General features: G+C 36.9%; 1 protein-coding gene across 1 annotated transcript; it reads right to left on the minus strand.

Moving 5' to 3' along the window:
• Positions 1 to 3,308: 3,308 nt before the first annotated feature.
• Positions 3,309 to 14,835, minus strand: oacyl (O-acyltransferase like). Its single transcript, XM_077197444.1, has 15 exons — positions 14,826 to 14,835; positions 13,446 to 13,579; positions 13,201 to 13,279; positions 12,853 to 12,988; positions 11,037 to 11,270; positions 10,720 to 10,898; positions 10,498 to 10,600; positions 8,858 to 8,959; positions 8,578 to 8,743; positions 8,387 to 8,466; positions 7,487 to 7,597; positions 6,410 to 6,533; positions 6,129 to 6,315; positions 5,584 to 5,726; positions 3,309 to 3,766 (listed from the first exon to the last, which is right to left on the minus strand). The coding sequence occupies exons 1-15, from the start codon at positions 14,833 to 14,835 to the stop codon at positions 3,671 to 3,673; spliced, it is 1,884 nt and encodes a 627-aa protein (XP_077053559.1). The 3' UTR covers positions 3,309 to 3,670.
• Between the last annotated feature and the right edge of the window lie 1,177 nt (positions 14,836 to 16,012).

Genomic DNA, 16,012 nt, shown 5'->3' on the forward strand with positions numbered 1-16,012 from the left:
GTGTCACGTGATAATCATGATGCGTCGCCATGGAAACAAGGGGTCAGTTTAAATATTTTTAACTTGCGCTTGAAAGTGTTGATTTAAAAAAATATTGTAAGTAATCAACAATAGCCCAAGTTTAGTAAAACATTTTTTATTAAGACTATAAAAAATAATTCTGCATTCATTTTTAAGTGTGCCAGCTGCCACTGTAGGTGGCACCGGCACACCCTGGCACACCCGTGGCTACGCCACTGGTACCCAGACCCTCTTTTAATCATTCTTGGGGATTTTAACAAAGCAAATCTTTCCCGTGAACTACCAAAATACAGACAGCACGTTACATGTCCCACCAGAGACAGTAATATACTTGACCACTGTTACACCACAATAAGAAATGCGTATCACTCGGTCCCACAGGCAGCTCTCTGATCACTGTTTGGTTCATCTCATACCGACCTACAGGCAGAAACTGAAATCAGCTAAACCTGTAATAAGGACTGTAAAAAGATGGACTAATGAATCAGAGCAGAATCTACAGGCCTGCTTTGATTGCACTGATTGAACTGTTTTTGAAGCTGCTACCAACGATCTGGATGAGCTCACAGATACTGTAACATCATATATAAGTTTCTGTGAGGATACATGCATTCCTACCAGGGCATTCTTATCATTCACTAATGATAAACCATGGTTTACTGGGAAACTCAAACACCTTTGTCATGCCAAAGAGGATGCCTACAGAAGTTGGGATAAAATCTTGTATAACCAGGCCAGAAACAGATTGACAAAGGAGATCAGAGTTGCTAAAAGGAACTACTCTGATAAACTGAAAAACAAGTTTTCATCCAATGACCCATCATCAGTCTGTTCAAAAAACAGAAGACTAGGAAAGCCTCAGGCCCAGAAGGCATCTCATCTGCTTGTTTAAAAGCCTGCGCTGACCAACTGGCCCCGGTCTTCACGCAGATCTTCAACAGATCATTGGAGCAGTGTGAAGTTCCCTGCTGCTTCAAGCGCTCCACTATCATTCTTGTCCCCAAAAAAAACAAAATCACTGGACTTAATGACTACAGACCTGTCGCTCTCACGTCTGTGGTCATGAAGTCGTTTGAAAGACTGGTGCTGGCCCACCTAAAGGACATCACCGGACCCCTGCTGGATCCCTTTCAGTTTGCTTACAGAGGAAACAGGTCTGTGGATGATGCAGTCAACATGGGACTGCATTATATCCTGCAACATCTCGACAGACCTGGGACTTATGCAGGGATCCTCTTTGTGGACTTCAGTTCGGCCTTCAATACCATCATGCCTGGTCTTCTCACAGCCAAACTGACCCAGCTCTCCATGCCATCCTCGATCTGTCAGTGGATCACCAGCTTCCTGACGGACCGGCAGCAGCGAGTGAGACTGGGGAAACACACATCCAGGACTCTCACCACCAGCACTGGCGCCCCCCAAGGGTGCGTTCTCTCCCCACTGCTCTTCTCCCTGTACACTAATGACTGCACTTCTAAAGACCCCACTGTCAAGCTCCTGAAATTTGCAGACGACACCACTGTCATCGGTCTCATCCAAAACGGTGACGAGTCTGCATACAGACTGGAGGTTGAACAGCTGGCTGTCTGGTGCAGTTATAACAACCTTGAGCTGAACACGCTCAAAACAGTGGAGATGTCGTAGACTTCAGGAGGAACAGCTCAGCACTCCCCCCACTCACCATCATGAACAGTACTGTGGAAGCAGTGGAGTCATTCAGGTTCCTGGGCACTATCATCTCTCAGGACCTGAAGTGGGACAATCACATTGACTCCACTGTGACAAAGGCCCAGCAGAGACTGTACTTCCTTCGCCAGCTGAGGAAGTTCAACCTGCCACAGGAGCTGCTGATTCAGTTCTACTCAGCCGTTATTGAGTCTGTTTTATGCACTTCCATCCCTGTCTGGTTTAGTTCAGCTACCAAATCAGACATCAGGAGACTACAACGGATAGTCCGGACTGCGGAGAGGATTATTGGTGCCCCCCTGCCAAACCTCCAGGACCTGTACTCTTCCAGAGTGAGGAAGAGAGCAGGTTAAATCATCACAGACTCTACTCACCCTGGATACCTCCTGTTTGAACTGTTACCGTCAAGACGGCGACTCAGATCACTGGCCACTAGAACATCTCGGCACAGGAACAGTTTCTTCCCACAGGCCATCTCCCTCCTGAACAGTTAACATATCTCCCAAGGCATATGCCTGTAAGTGTAATACTCCCACTGTTTAGTGCAATATCTTAAAAATTCAGGTGATATTTATATTTATATTTATTCATACTATACAAAATACTGTAAATATGTTCATTATCTGTAAATGTTTATTCTGACAAAACCCAACTGTGACCATATAATTTTATAGTATTTTCATATTTTTTATAAAAAAAATTTGTAGAATTTGTATTACTATTTGTATTACTACTACCTGTTGTATCTGTATTTGTATATGTGCACTGGAAGCCTCAGTATCAAGGAAAATTCCTTGTGTGTGCAAGCAATAAAGCTCTTTCTGATTCTGATTCTGACATACTACAAATAAGTTTGCTACATAGTATAGTACTTTATACAGTGTACAGCTACAGCATATGCATACTGTGGACAGAGAGAATTTTCTGTACAGAATATTAATTCGATTTGAAAAAATTAGACGTTTTCAGTGAAATGAGGTTTACTTCTTCACTTGCTATTTTTTTAAATTGTAGCCTACTATGCAGTAGGCTATATAGTGTATACTGTGCAGTTAGAAGCTTGTGTTAAGTTAGGGTTATTGCAATAGGTTAATTTGAGTTTGAACTTGTTACACAACAGTCTAAATGAGTTGCATGAAGTATTAAAGTAGTTCTGTAATTTCTAAGTTGTGAAATAGCTACAGTAATTTGCCTCTTGAAGAGTTGATTGACCACTTGATGTTGATTGTCTTCATATGATTCAGATGTTGTGGCTTGACAGATTACAGCAGGCATTTAGGTGGGTATGCTATGCAGTATTTTGTCTTGCAAGCCTTCTTTTCTAAAGTGACTAATGGGCTGATTTGTATTTTTTTTTTTTTTACAATGATAGATTGTTAAATGAATCATCTTTCACTTCCTGCTATTAAGTGATCACTGGTCACCTCGACTGCACTTCAAATTGTGACGTCTGTTCAGAGTTGTATTGTCTTGAGTTGCTCACACTTGAGGTACTCGTGTTTGTCATACGACATCAGCTCATTTCATGCATGACATCATTCCATTATGCAGAGGAGACATTTCCTGTATAATATGCATACAAAAAAGTACCTCAAAAAATGGCTGTTGTAATATTTAATGCTCTGATGTAATCATTATACCATAGTACCATCACAGTAAATTTTTACTCCCTGTAAGACTTACATTTAAAAAAAAGCAAGCATTGTCACTATATGACAACACTATAACATTGAACTTTTCAATTCTGTACATCAATATAGACTATCATTTATTTTGTGCATTCAATTAACAACACCAAAGCTTTCTAACACTGTTCATAAACAGTAATCTACAGCTTTCACAGAATAAAATGAGGTACAAGGGTAATAAATGAATGAATATACTGTAATTAATTCTCTTTTCTCGTAAATATATGTAAATCTTCTCTTCACCTTCCAGTTTTGAGGGAATGAAGCAGGACTTATCATTTCAACAGGAAGAGATACGGTTTTTCAATTAGCACAGTTAACACGTAACCTAAAGAGACTGACAACAGCAGGTGACCCAGAAACAGGTAGAACTGAGGACAGAAAACGAGAGAAAAGAAGACAAAATGCTAATTAAAAATGGGATCTGGAAGGAGAATGAACAGTTCACCATGATTTGACTTGATCAAAAGTGGCAGTAAAGACATTTAGCCTACAGTGCTGCAAAAGATTTCCATTCCAAACCAATTTCTTTTGAACTTTCTATTTATCAAAGAATCCTGCATTTTTTTATCACAATTTCCACCAAACCATCGAGCAGAACAACATTTTTTAACATGGCATGGGTAATAATAATAATAAAAAAGTTTGTGGAGCAGCAAATCAGCATACTAAAATGTTTTCTAGAGGATCATGAGACACTGAAGTCAGAAGTAATGATGCTGAAAATTCAGCTTTGCCATCAAAGGAATAAATTGCATTTTAAAATAGAAAGCGGTTATTTTAAATTGTAATGATATTTCACAATATTACTGTTTTGACTGTATTTTTGATCACATAAATAAAGCCTTGGTGAGCAGAAGAGACAACTTTCAAAAACATTAAAGCGGCTTTATGTAAGAATTTTCATGTTGGCTATTAATAGCTTTTTTTATGCCAATGTGGGAACAGCTTGTGATGAAACTTAAAAACACAAGACCTTCCCTGACTTCCTAGGCTTCAATGAAACCCTGTAGACTGATTTTTATGTAAAGGACTCGTGGAGGGTTTGCATGGGAAAATAAAAACGAAACTAACATAACGTAACCTCGGTTCCCTGAGAGTAGGGAACGAGTATTGCGTACTGTAGCTATACGCAGTGGAAAAACTCCTTTTCTCGAGAACATTGAAGCCATTATTTTAAAACGCAGTGCAGCTGCACAGCAAGCACAGAGCAGAGCGTCTAGCTCTCTCATTGGCTGTGCTGCAGCAACTGCAAAAACCTATGGCGAGGAGGCTGAGACGTGCAAACCAATCGGGTAGCTTCGCGCCCTGGGCACGTCAGAACCCGCCAGAATGGGCATGGCTTATGCTTATAAGCAGAGCATTTTGCCATAGAATAAGGTTAAATCGCCTGAAGCGACAGCACCTGAGCCAAGCGTAATAGCACGGCAGGCTACGCAATACTCGCTCCCTACTCTCAGGGAACTGAGGTTACGTTAGTTACCGAGTACGTTCCCTTTCGAGAACGTTCACTTCGTATTGTGTAGCTATGAGGAGGACTGAGCACTTGCTCTCCCTTGTGGGCCAGCTACGCAATAGGAAATGAACGTTCTCGAAAGGGAACAGTGTAATTTTAATTAAGCTCATCTGTCAAAATTATGCCGATGAATCGCCTTCAGTGAGTACAAGCAATAAGTTGCTGGGTGCAGTTAATTTAACAGCCACCGGTGTCGCTAAGAACAAGGGGTTTCTGAATTCTACATTTAGCCCCTTTAAAAAATTTAAACACTTTACTATAAGGTTTTATTTGTTAATATTAGCTAACTACATTAATAAATGCTAACATATTGTTCATGTTAACTAATGAATATATATATATATATATATATATATATATATATATATATATATTAACATCAATATTTTATTTTATATATATATTATTTTAACATCAATATTTTATTTTATATATATATATATATATATATATATATATTCATTAATAAATGCTAACATATTGTTCATGTTAACTAATGTAGTTAGCTAATGTTAACAACTAAAACCTTATAGTAAAGTGTTACAATTTTTTAAAGGGGCTAAATGTAGCATACACATATATATATATATATGTATATATATATAAACATCAAGATTTTATTATTAATGTCCTGCATGCTCTCATTTGCATTTATTTGAAGAGAATACTTACAAAGTTGTAGTCTGTGTAGTGCATGGTTGTCTCTTGTTTGCCATTGTACAGTATAATAATAATGGGATGGATCAGATAACAGGCAAAGCTGATGTTAGACAGGGGAGCCCACAGGCCTAAAGACAGAATTTTATCCACAAACCCTGTGCAGAGAGATAAATATTTAGGCATGTTTTAACAGACAAAACTTACATGCATTTTTATTTGGCTGGCAGTGAATTAATTATGGTTGAAAGGTGCTTATAAAATGATCTGTTATTATTATACAGCTGGTTTCATGCCCCATATTGCTACGTAGTCTCTTTCTTCTTACTAAATAAAATCATTTCATTTGAATTCAAATCAATGTTCATGTTCATTTATTTAGTAGCATCCTTGTAATAATGGGCAAGATGTAATATCAGCTACTCTTTACCACAGAAATAGGTGATGCAAATCCACTCCTGTTATGGATTTATTTTTGCAATAATGATTAACTGACTGTACCTTACGCCTTAATTATACTTTTTTACTACAATTTGAGTTTTCAAAGCTCTTTTTGTTACCCCCGTGTCCTTCCTCACAGGCCAGGATGATCCAGACCAGAGCCAGGGCCCAGAGCGAACGGTGTATCCCCTGATAAACAGCATGGGGAAGGGACGGATAGGGCGGGACGTCTCTCAGCACATAGGACAATCCCACCAACAAGGCCATGATTGACAGGGAGCAGAGCCAACCTATGACTACCTGCCACTGTCACATAACAAAAATTATTTATGTGACTGAAAACTCATTTTTTATGTAAAAACGAATACTGTGACTAAGTAATAAGTATTAAACACATTGCCTGTTGTTTTATAAGTGTCTCTTTCTTGGTTGTCATGTATATTCCAGCAAGAATTCCCAGCAGATATGGTCCATATCTTGTGTAGGGTTTGTTGTAATAATACTGAAAATAGCTTTCATAGGCCCTGAAAACAAGTCAACCAGTACAGAATATCAATGATTTACATTTAAATAGCAGTTTAAAACATAGGTAGCATTTAAAGGGTTAGTTCACCTGAAAATGTCATTCCGAACCCGTAAGACTTTTGTTCATGTTTGGAACACAAATTAAGATATTTTAATGAAATCTTTTGTTCCTCCATTGACAGTCTACGCACTACCACTTTGGCGCTTCAAACGTTCATAAAGAGTTTGCAAAACTAATCCATATGAATTGATTTTCTGAAGAGGCACGGTCACTTTATATGTTGAACAGATTGAATTTAGGCTTTTTTTTACATATAAACATTCATCAACACACATCAGTTAAGGCAAAAAGAAGCTAAAGCATGTTCAGTTGACATGAATGAAGCAATGAGGTTCATACTCGTGTTACGCAGAACGTTTGAGCTTCAGAAAAAAACAATGAGGTTCATACTCGTGTGTCAAGTAGGTTATTAAGTTTCTGTTTCTGTTCGCTGATCACTGTTGTGAATGTATGTGAATAAATTCAATCGGTTCATCTTATAAATTGAAGCGGACTCTTCAGAAAAAATTGGACTAAACCGGTCAATTCATATGGATTAGTTTTACAATCTCTTTATGACCTTTTTGAAGCGTCAACGTGGTAGTTGAGTAGGCTGTCAATGGTGGAACAGAAATCTCTCAAGATTTTATTTAAAATATCTTCATTTGTGTTTCGAAGATTTAAGTCTTACGGGTTTGATAGACATGAGGGAGAGTAATTGGGAATTTTTTGGGTGAACTATCTCTTAAGGGAACAAAAATCAGACTCTTGGTATTAAAACTGCCTCTGTATTGCATTGGCAGCAGCTAGAGGCCTTAACCAATGCTTTATAAATGCCCGCTTTGTCTGTGTGATTTCGTCTCATTGGGAGTGTGTTCTTAGTGATGCAATATAAAAAAAAAGTTCTCTTACAGTGTGGTTGGCTGGTGCACAGGGAGTTGCAGGAGACCGGTGATCAGGGCTCCTGTTACACTGGAGAGCATTAGGAGAACCGACGACACAACGACAAGCACACTTTTGTTTCTGTACATAAGCAAGAGGTGTTGATTATGACCTGGAAACAACTGGCAGCCTTTACATGGGTGAATCTCTCAAAAGCTGTCGAGAACATTTCATATTTTACCCCAAAGAAAGAAATGAGAAATCATGATTTGTTTAAAGAAACAAAGCCAATTTTTTTGCACTGCATTCTCTTTACTCTCATTCTCAAATTGCACAACTGATAATAAGAAAAGTTTTACGAGTACAAATATTAGAATGATTTCTGAAGTATCATGTGACTGAAGACTGGAGTGAGGATGCTGACAATACAGCTTTGCATCACAGGAATAAATAACATTTTAAAGTATTTAAAAATAGAAAACAGTTTTTGTAATTGTAGTAATATTTAACTTAACAATATTACAGTTTTACTGTATTTGTGACCAAATAAATGCAGCCTAGGTGAACATATGAGACTTATTTCTGTCATATGAGACTTATTTTAATCGTAATGTCCCCAAGCCTTTGAACGATAGTATGTGGGAAAAAATCCTAATTTTACACTATTTACAATAATTTGCAACTACTTTTTGCTGTAAGCATTTATTTAATCAGATTACTTTATAGATTACTTTTATTTCAGTGCTTTTACTCGTTAGGATCTAGTGAAAATCACCATTTATTAAAAATGTTTTTTTTAAAAACAATTATAGGGTTAAATATGACCCTGACGTATTTCATCAAATTCTCCCACATGTCTAACATGAGATATAAAGGGTGGTGTTGTAATAAATTCTGTATTTATGATAGAGGCAAAAGGACTGAACTTACATTCTGTATAAGAAGATCAGAAAAGGTGTTGTTGCATAGAACTGGAAGTCAATGGAGAGATACCACGTCCAGGGTGCACACTTTAAAAAAAAAAAGTTATTTTTTATTGCAATAATGTCATTTACTTTTAACCATATGCTGCAATTACACAAGTAAAGTGATTAGATCAATCAAAAGGTCCCCAGACGTACAATGTCTGTGATGGTGAAGAGGTTGTTGATGAGGAGCAGGTTTGACCACCAGTATTTCTTACAACTGAAGACCTCACCCTCTGGTATGAACCAGAAGACCCCTCTCTGAACGACAGAGAAGAGTCCAATGGTTAGGCACACGATGAAGAGGTGGAGAGGTTGAATCCTGGAAAGAATTAGATGAGATACAAAAGTCAGATAATTATCAGAAAATCAACCCGGAAAAATTGATGTAGAACTAACATATGTCTTGACTGGAAGCTATGAAGATAAAACTAACCGCTTGAACCGCCTAAAGAGGAAATGAGCCACCAGACTGAAGCTAAGAGTGTCATCTGACCTCTGGATGGAGTTTAGCAGTGATTTGGCACTCAGTAGACCACTAACACAACCAAACAAACAACACGCTGTCAATATTAATAAGCCAGTTATTCTCAGTTGGAGATTATGTCATGCAACATGGTTAAACAATGTTTTGGTTACACTTTATTACACAAATAAGTAATGAGTAATATTACTTAACTCCATTTACTTTCTATATAGGGTTTGGTTTATGGTTAGTTGCTTGTAATTAGGCATAATTAAGTAAGTTATAAATCCTCTGCTGACCATCCTAACTGTTAAAAGTAAAATGTACACAATTCTTCTGGGCATTCCTGTACAATATAAAAGCATTTATTTTTCTGAAACATAAATCACAACTATTATTTATGAATAAATACAAGCATATTATTTAAAACAAATCCAAATAAATAAATATTGATGTCATTAAATTGAATGAATATCCAATGAGAAAATACATTAAAGAATTGACATATGGCAACAACTTTTCTCAATTAGGTAAAACTGTTTGACACCTCAGTAACTGCATAGCAAAATCTTAGCACTGACTCAGAACAACCTAGTATTTACCTACCAACATCCTAGCTACCACTCAAAACACACAAGCAGCCACATAAAAAGTCTCTAAACATTTTAGCAACTGCATAGCAACGCCCCAGCAACCACCCAGAACACGCTAGTAATTGTATAAAAAAGCCTTAAGGTGTGTTTACACGACAACGATGTACTAAAAAAAGAAAAGTTTTTCCTTTGCGTTTTTCATGTACAGATGACAATGTTGTCAAAACGACCCCTGTACACGGATCTGCAAAAACTACTAAAAACGCTATATTATGTTGCCATCCCAGTAGTTGGCAATGTCACTATGTAAAGAAACACTACACGCCTAAAGACTGAACACATAATATGCATGTATATGAAGTCACCGTTTTCACAAATTTGTGTTTTTGTAGTTTACATGGAGACAATAACGGTATAATTTTCAGAAACTTGCACTCTGAAACCCGTTTTCAAAGTTTGTGTTTTTTGAAAATGGTGTAGTGTAAACGACCCCATAAAACGTTAGACCAAGTTTATGAATCTTAAAAACCACTTAAATATCGTTAAATTAATGTGGCTTAAAAATAGCATATTGTTAGTGCCACTTTATTGCCACTTTATTTTAAACAGAGCCATTTATTTATATTTTTATGAATAGCCAACAGGTGAAGGCAAATGACAGTACTGTGATGATCATAGATTGCTTTTGATCCTGATTGCTTTAATTTCTCCTGGCTAAGACTTGACACTTGACAATGTTTCATATTTTTGTCTAATATGACATATGAGCCAGTTCAACAACCCCTTTATTCAGCAGCTTTGGTTCCGGAAGTATTTTTCATTTCTCCCATAGGAATTTCAAAAAAGTATATAGTGCAATCTAATGGCTTCAACAGAAGCAAATACCATCGATCAACAACCTTGTAGCTCACAGTAAGGCTGTCTTTAAAGGTTTATAAGTTATCATTAAAAATCAAATGAATGGAGTTTTTACTTCTGGATCCCGACTGTTGCGCTCTATTGCTAAGATGGTCTTACCCCAGCAGCAGAAAAGAGTCAACCGCAAGATACACTGGCCCACTGAAGGCCAAGACATAAAAGGGGTTCTTCTCTACCATGTCCTTCCACCTCTTATCATTATCTACATGGAAACAAATCAAGTGAAACTGATGAAATCAGGCGAAAGACACGAATAACACTTTTCTCTCAATTCATAGTCAAAGTAGTGCATGGATACGGATATCTCCCCCTCACTCTCACCCAGGTTACTCCAGGCACTGAGCTGCACGGTGTGGCCTGAGATGATCCAGAGTAGACTGAGGATACGGATACCATTCAGAGAGGAATAACTGCTTCCAGAGCTTTCCATGGCGAGCACCCCCCGACTGCTGTTCTGAACAGAGAGCGCCTGAAGGCATGATAACACCACTGAGAAAAGAAAGTAGAGGAGGGGGAAATAATGCGATGAAAGGGCATGAAATGTGAAAAAATAATCCATTAAAATGGGTAGAATCGGTACAGTCACACATGCTATAGATGCTAAAAAGGGTATCTGTATGTCTCTGTGAATGTACTTGCCCTGCTGGTCATTTTCTGCATTTTGATTCCTCGTTTGTGAGGCATCAGGGGCATCACTGCATGCTTTACTCTGATTGGCCGAGCCATTAGTCAAGACAGCGCCATATTGTTTGGTGTTTGAGGTTTGAGCAAAACCCGCCGCTGGCCTCAACTCTCTCATTCTCTTCCTTTTTATTAACGCCACATAGATGGAAGCTATGAGAGGAAGTGCCAATAATGAACAGCAAACAAACCTGAGACACATACAAAAAAAACATTTACACACTTGTTAATGTTTTTGCTCCAAGAAAAACATCCTTATTAGCATTCGCATTCACCCAGAACAACATGCCTAGCAACCACCCAGAACAACTGCATCAAAAGTCTCAAAACACCTAAGTAACTGCAGCAATGTACCTAGTAACCACCCAGAATTCCCTATGATCTACCTAGCAACACCCTACCAAAAACCAGATCAACGTAGCAACTGTATTGTCTCAAAAACACCTTACCAACTGGAACCTAGCATTTACCTAGCAATGCCCAAGCAACTACCCATAACAACCTGGCAACCCTATCAAAACACATTAGCTACTTTATAACAGTGCTCTATGAACCACCCAGAACAACCTAGCATCTATCAAGCAACACCATAGCAAATACCCATAACTATCAACACCCTGTCAAACACCCAGAACAACCAAACAACCGCATGAACTCTCAAAACACCTTAGCAACTGCATAGCAACACCCTATCAACCACACAGAACAACTATATAAAGTCTCAAAACACCTTAGCAATTGCATAGCAATCACCAACAATACCTATCATCTATCTAGCTATGCCCTAGCAACCACCCAGAACAACCTTACAACCGCATCAAGTCTCAAAATACCTTAGTCTCTACATAGCAATTCCATAACAACCACCCAGAACACCCTCATCTACCTAGCAATGCCATTGCAACCACCCAGAACAACCTAGCAAATGTCTAAAGTCTCAAAAACACCTTAGCAACTGCATTGTGATGCCCTAGCAACCACCCATAAAACCCAGGCAGCTGAATAAAGTCTCAAAACATCTTAGCAACTTCATAGCAATGCCCTGGCAACTGCCCAAAATACCCTAGCAACTGCATAAAAGTCTCAAAATGCCTTAGAAACTGCATAGTAAATTCCAAACAACCACCAAGAACACCCTAACAATCGTAAAAAAATAAAAGTAAAATACCTTAGCAGCTGCATAGCAACGCCCTGAAAATCACAGACACAACACTCTAGCATATGGGGCACATGTGCAGAGCCTCTAAAAGGGACATGGTGGTGGAAAAAATATGAGATGGGAGGAAAAGGAATGCATCAATGCTTTTGCATTCTGTCGCAAATATTTTGCAGTCTTTGCAAAACTTTGCAATGTTTTTTGGGAACGCACAATTTTTTTAAAGAGAATGCCAAGTTTCTTGCTATGTTTCATATGTATAATATGTTTATATATGTATAATATGTTTTTCCCTTTAGCAGCTCCGTACATGTGCAAGTATCATAAGTCAAATGAAAAAGCTACTTCTAAAAAGTAAAATAAAAGACTAAAAGACTAAAGGGAGCAAACTAGGAATAACATAATGTAGTGTGGCTGTTCAAAAAAAACACCCATTCTAAGCTTGAACCCACACATTGTGCACATTTGGTTGCATACAGTGTGTGTGTGTGTGTGTGTGTGTGTGTGTGTGTGTGTGTGTGTGTGTGTGTGTGTGTGTGTGTGTGTGTGTGTGTGTGTGTGTGTGTGTGTGTGTGTGTGTGTGTGTGTGTGTGTGTGTGTGTGTGTGTGTTACTCACAGGCAGACTACAGCAGACAGGTCAGCACTGGGGGAATCACTGAGGCATTGAGTCATAAATATGCCCAATGTGGAATCCGACATCAAGATTGAAGGCACAGAAGGAAGCAAAGAGATATGTTTCTGTTCAAATGCCTCTGCAGAAACAAACACACAAATGTAGACAGGTGATGTACATAATGTATGCCACACACAAAAATGATAAAGAACCATAGTAAATCTATCATTTTTGTGACTTGCTTTCAAATAAATGACACATGATTCACTGTTTGTCTAATGCAATGAAAAAAATACATTTTAAGGGTGGCATAATTGTTTTGTGTACATCAGACATAATGATTTCACTCACCATAAACCACTAGCGTCTGGACGTCTGATTCTGAACAAGAGTCTGGAACACAAACACCTACAAAGTACTCAACCCTGTCCTGCACAACAGACAAATATCACCAACAATCACTCTTTCATCTCCATTCCAGACAGTGTTAATCACATTGCAATATTTGTATCACACACAAGCATGATAGATGACACACTTATTGTAAAAATATGCAATATTATAAAATATTTTTTTAGTTGTGGATTGAGGTGTACCTGTTTGAGGAACACCTGGCAGTACTGTCCCCTGAACTCGGGGCCCTCCACGGACAGACATTCTCTCTGAGATCCGGGTCTGTTCACGTTCCCTCCCTCAACATCACTGCCTATCTTACCAAACGCATCGTACACTACAACAAGTGGAGACAGAGGAAATGAAAAACTATCACACCATGCTATGTTTTTTATATACATCACACCATGCTATATATATATATATATATATATATATATATAACGTATGGGTAAAATTAAAAAGAATAGATTGATAAATAAAGAGAAAAAATTTAAATTAAGTATAAAAACTTATACTTATAGACAAATAACATGAAAAATAAATAGCTCAATTTAAATATTATCAATCAATAATGTATGAACAATAATGGATATAATAATCCATTAATAATACTAATATAATAATAATAATAATGCAAAAATAAATAGATATAAATATAATATAAATTAAAAATACTATAAATGTACAATACATAATATTTTGTATATATATATATATATATATATGTGTGTGTGTGTGTGTGTGTGCTGTATGTTTGTATGTATATATTTATATATATATTTTATAAAAAAGACAAACATTTTATATGAAATTATTTAAAAATATTATACATAAAATCTAAAATTAACATATAAACACCTCTAATATATCCTACACCATGTTTCAAATATTATTAATATTGTTAAAGTAAAATGTCTGATAACAGAGTTCCATGAGCACAAAAATGTGTCAAAGTCAGTCAATAATTACGTTCATGATTCTGGGAGTAAAATAAAAAGCAAAGCTCAACCAGAAAAAAATGACCCCCATTCAAGTAGAGGTTTAAAAATATGCTTCAGTCTGGCATTATTACTTACTCAAAACAGCGTATTTTCTTGGAGTTTCTTTCTGTAATTCCGAAAGGAACGCTTTTGTGTCCCCCGTGCATTTTTGTGACACGTTCCAGGCACATGCGTCGTGAAAAACGAACAAGTACATCAGAGTGACAGCACTCCATGTTAACCGTGGCATCTTGTACAGTGATTCATTTTGGCCGTTTCAGTGGTTTAAATAATGAGAGACCTGAACACATGATGGGAGAAGAGGTGGGCATGTGACCCGTCATTCAAAAGGACCATGGAAATCAAATCGGCACGGTTGGAGTCTGGCCATCACACCCAAACCAGACATAATCAGCCCTTTACCACCGGGAGGCCAATGAACAATTCGACAACACAATGTTTGTTTTGATATTGTGGTCATGATTAGTTCTCTGCTCTGAAGAACAAAATCTGATAATGTTTTTAAATATTTCTGATAAGATTCTTCCAAGGCCAAATCATCTGAGCTATGCAGTCCACGTCATATTGCGATACTCTTACTGAATATCATTGTCTTATGTAAAGAGAAACAAAAGACAGAACAATGATACAATGACACCTAAATGAGAACTCCATTCAGTCTAAGAGACACATTTGGCAGAAAAATTTATTATGTTCACAAATATTTAAGGCAGAAAGATTAATGAATCTTAAGATGTACATGTAGCACGTTTAACAAGACATGATAAATTTTATAAAATGATATTTTCTCAAATGCCTTGGATTTACACTACAGTGCACTATAAACCTGCAGTTGGCAAAACTAAGAGTTAATAAGTTACATCAATATTTTTAAGTTAGAAAATTCAAAGTAAGCAGAACTTGCATATTTTTATTTTTTACTCTGACATTTTATTTTCTCTTAACTTGAAATATCGGAGTAAGCTCATTCATTCATTTATTTAACTTAAAATCATTCTATGATCTCAACTTAAAAGTTTTCATTACAGGAAACGTGTCTAGCTTTAATTAGCTAATTCAGCAAATGCTAACTTGTTGGTAATACTATTGCTTTGATAGCATAACAATTGCTGAATGAATACTGCAATATAGAAAATTTAACATACTGTAACATAAACTCTTCTTAATTAGCAAAGCATTAAAAAACTACTAAACCTCCCACTTAACATTAATCTTGCAAAAAAATATTATAACATTTAATTTCTAGCATTTACTCTTCCTTTCGAGTACCATGGCAAAGCATCCTGGGAAATATAAATCCCAGCCCAGTTTCAGTTATATTTAAGTTAGTCTAAATTAAAAGAAACAAGTTCATAAAACTCAAAACAATGAAACATTCAGATTTCTTCAAATGTTTTAGTTTTGTGAACTCAAAAGTAAAAGAAAGTTCTAAAAACTCAGAAAAGTTAATTTAATTGAACTAATTTGTTTAATATAAGTTTGCCCTACTCAAACCAATTCATTATTTTGAGAGTTAGGATACAGTGTGATTTATTATAGTCACATTATAGTCAATGTCACCCCTGCCAACATGAACGCATTAATCAAACCGTAACGTTTCACACTGGTCCCTTATTCTGAGAATCTGGACTTTTAATTCCCTTGTAACAATGGTGACATAGACCAGCGGCTAACAAGAAAATGCTTTCAAGCTAATTAAAATAGGCCCAAATGAGATTGAATGAATTTCTGAAGTATACAAACTCCATACCACTTTAAACATGTAA

This window comes from Siphateles boraxobius, unplaced genomic scaffold (assembly GCF_051911475.1).
Source record: "Siphateles boraxobius isolate OS27281-9 unplaced genomic scaffold, OSU_SipBor_1 11, whole genome shotgun sequence".
Lineage (NCBI taxonomy): Eukaryota > Metazoa > Chordata > Actinopteri > Cypriniformes > Leuciscidae > Siphateles > Siphateles boraxobius.

Bases quoted from the DNA above. Each gene is read 5' to 3' on its own strand.
- oacyl (XM_077197444.1), bottom strand. The intron at 11,271-12,852 runs GTGAGTAACACA...TATGTGTCTCAG, and splicing joins CTGTCTGCTGTAGTCTGCCT to GTTTGTTTGCTGTTCATTAT. The intron at 6,534-7,486 runs GTAAGAGAACTT...ACTTGTTTTCAG, and splicing joins GTGCACCAGCCAACCACACT to GGCCTATGAAAGCTATTTTC.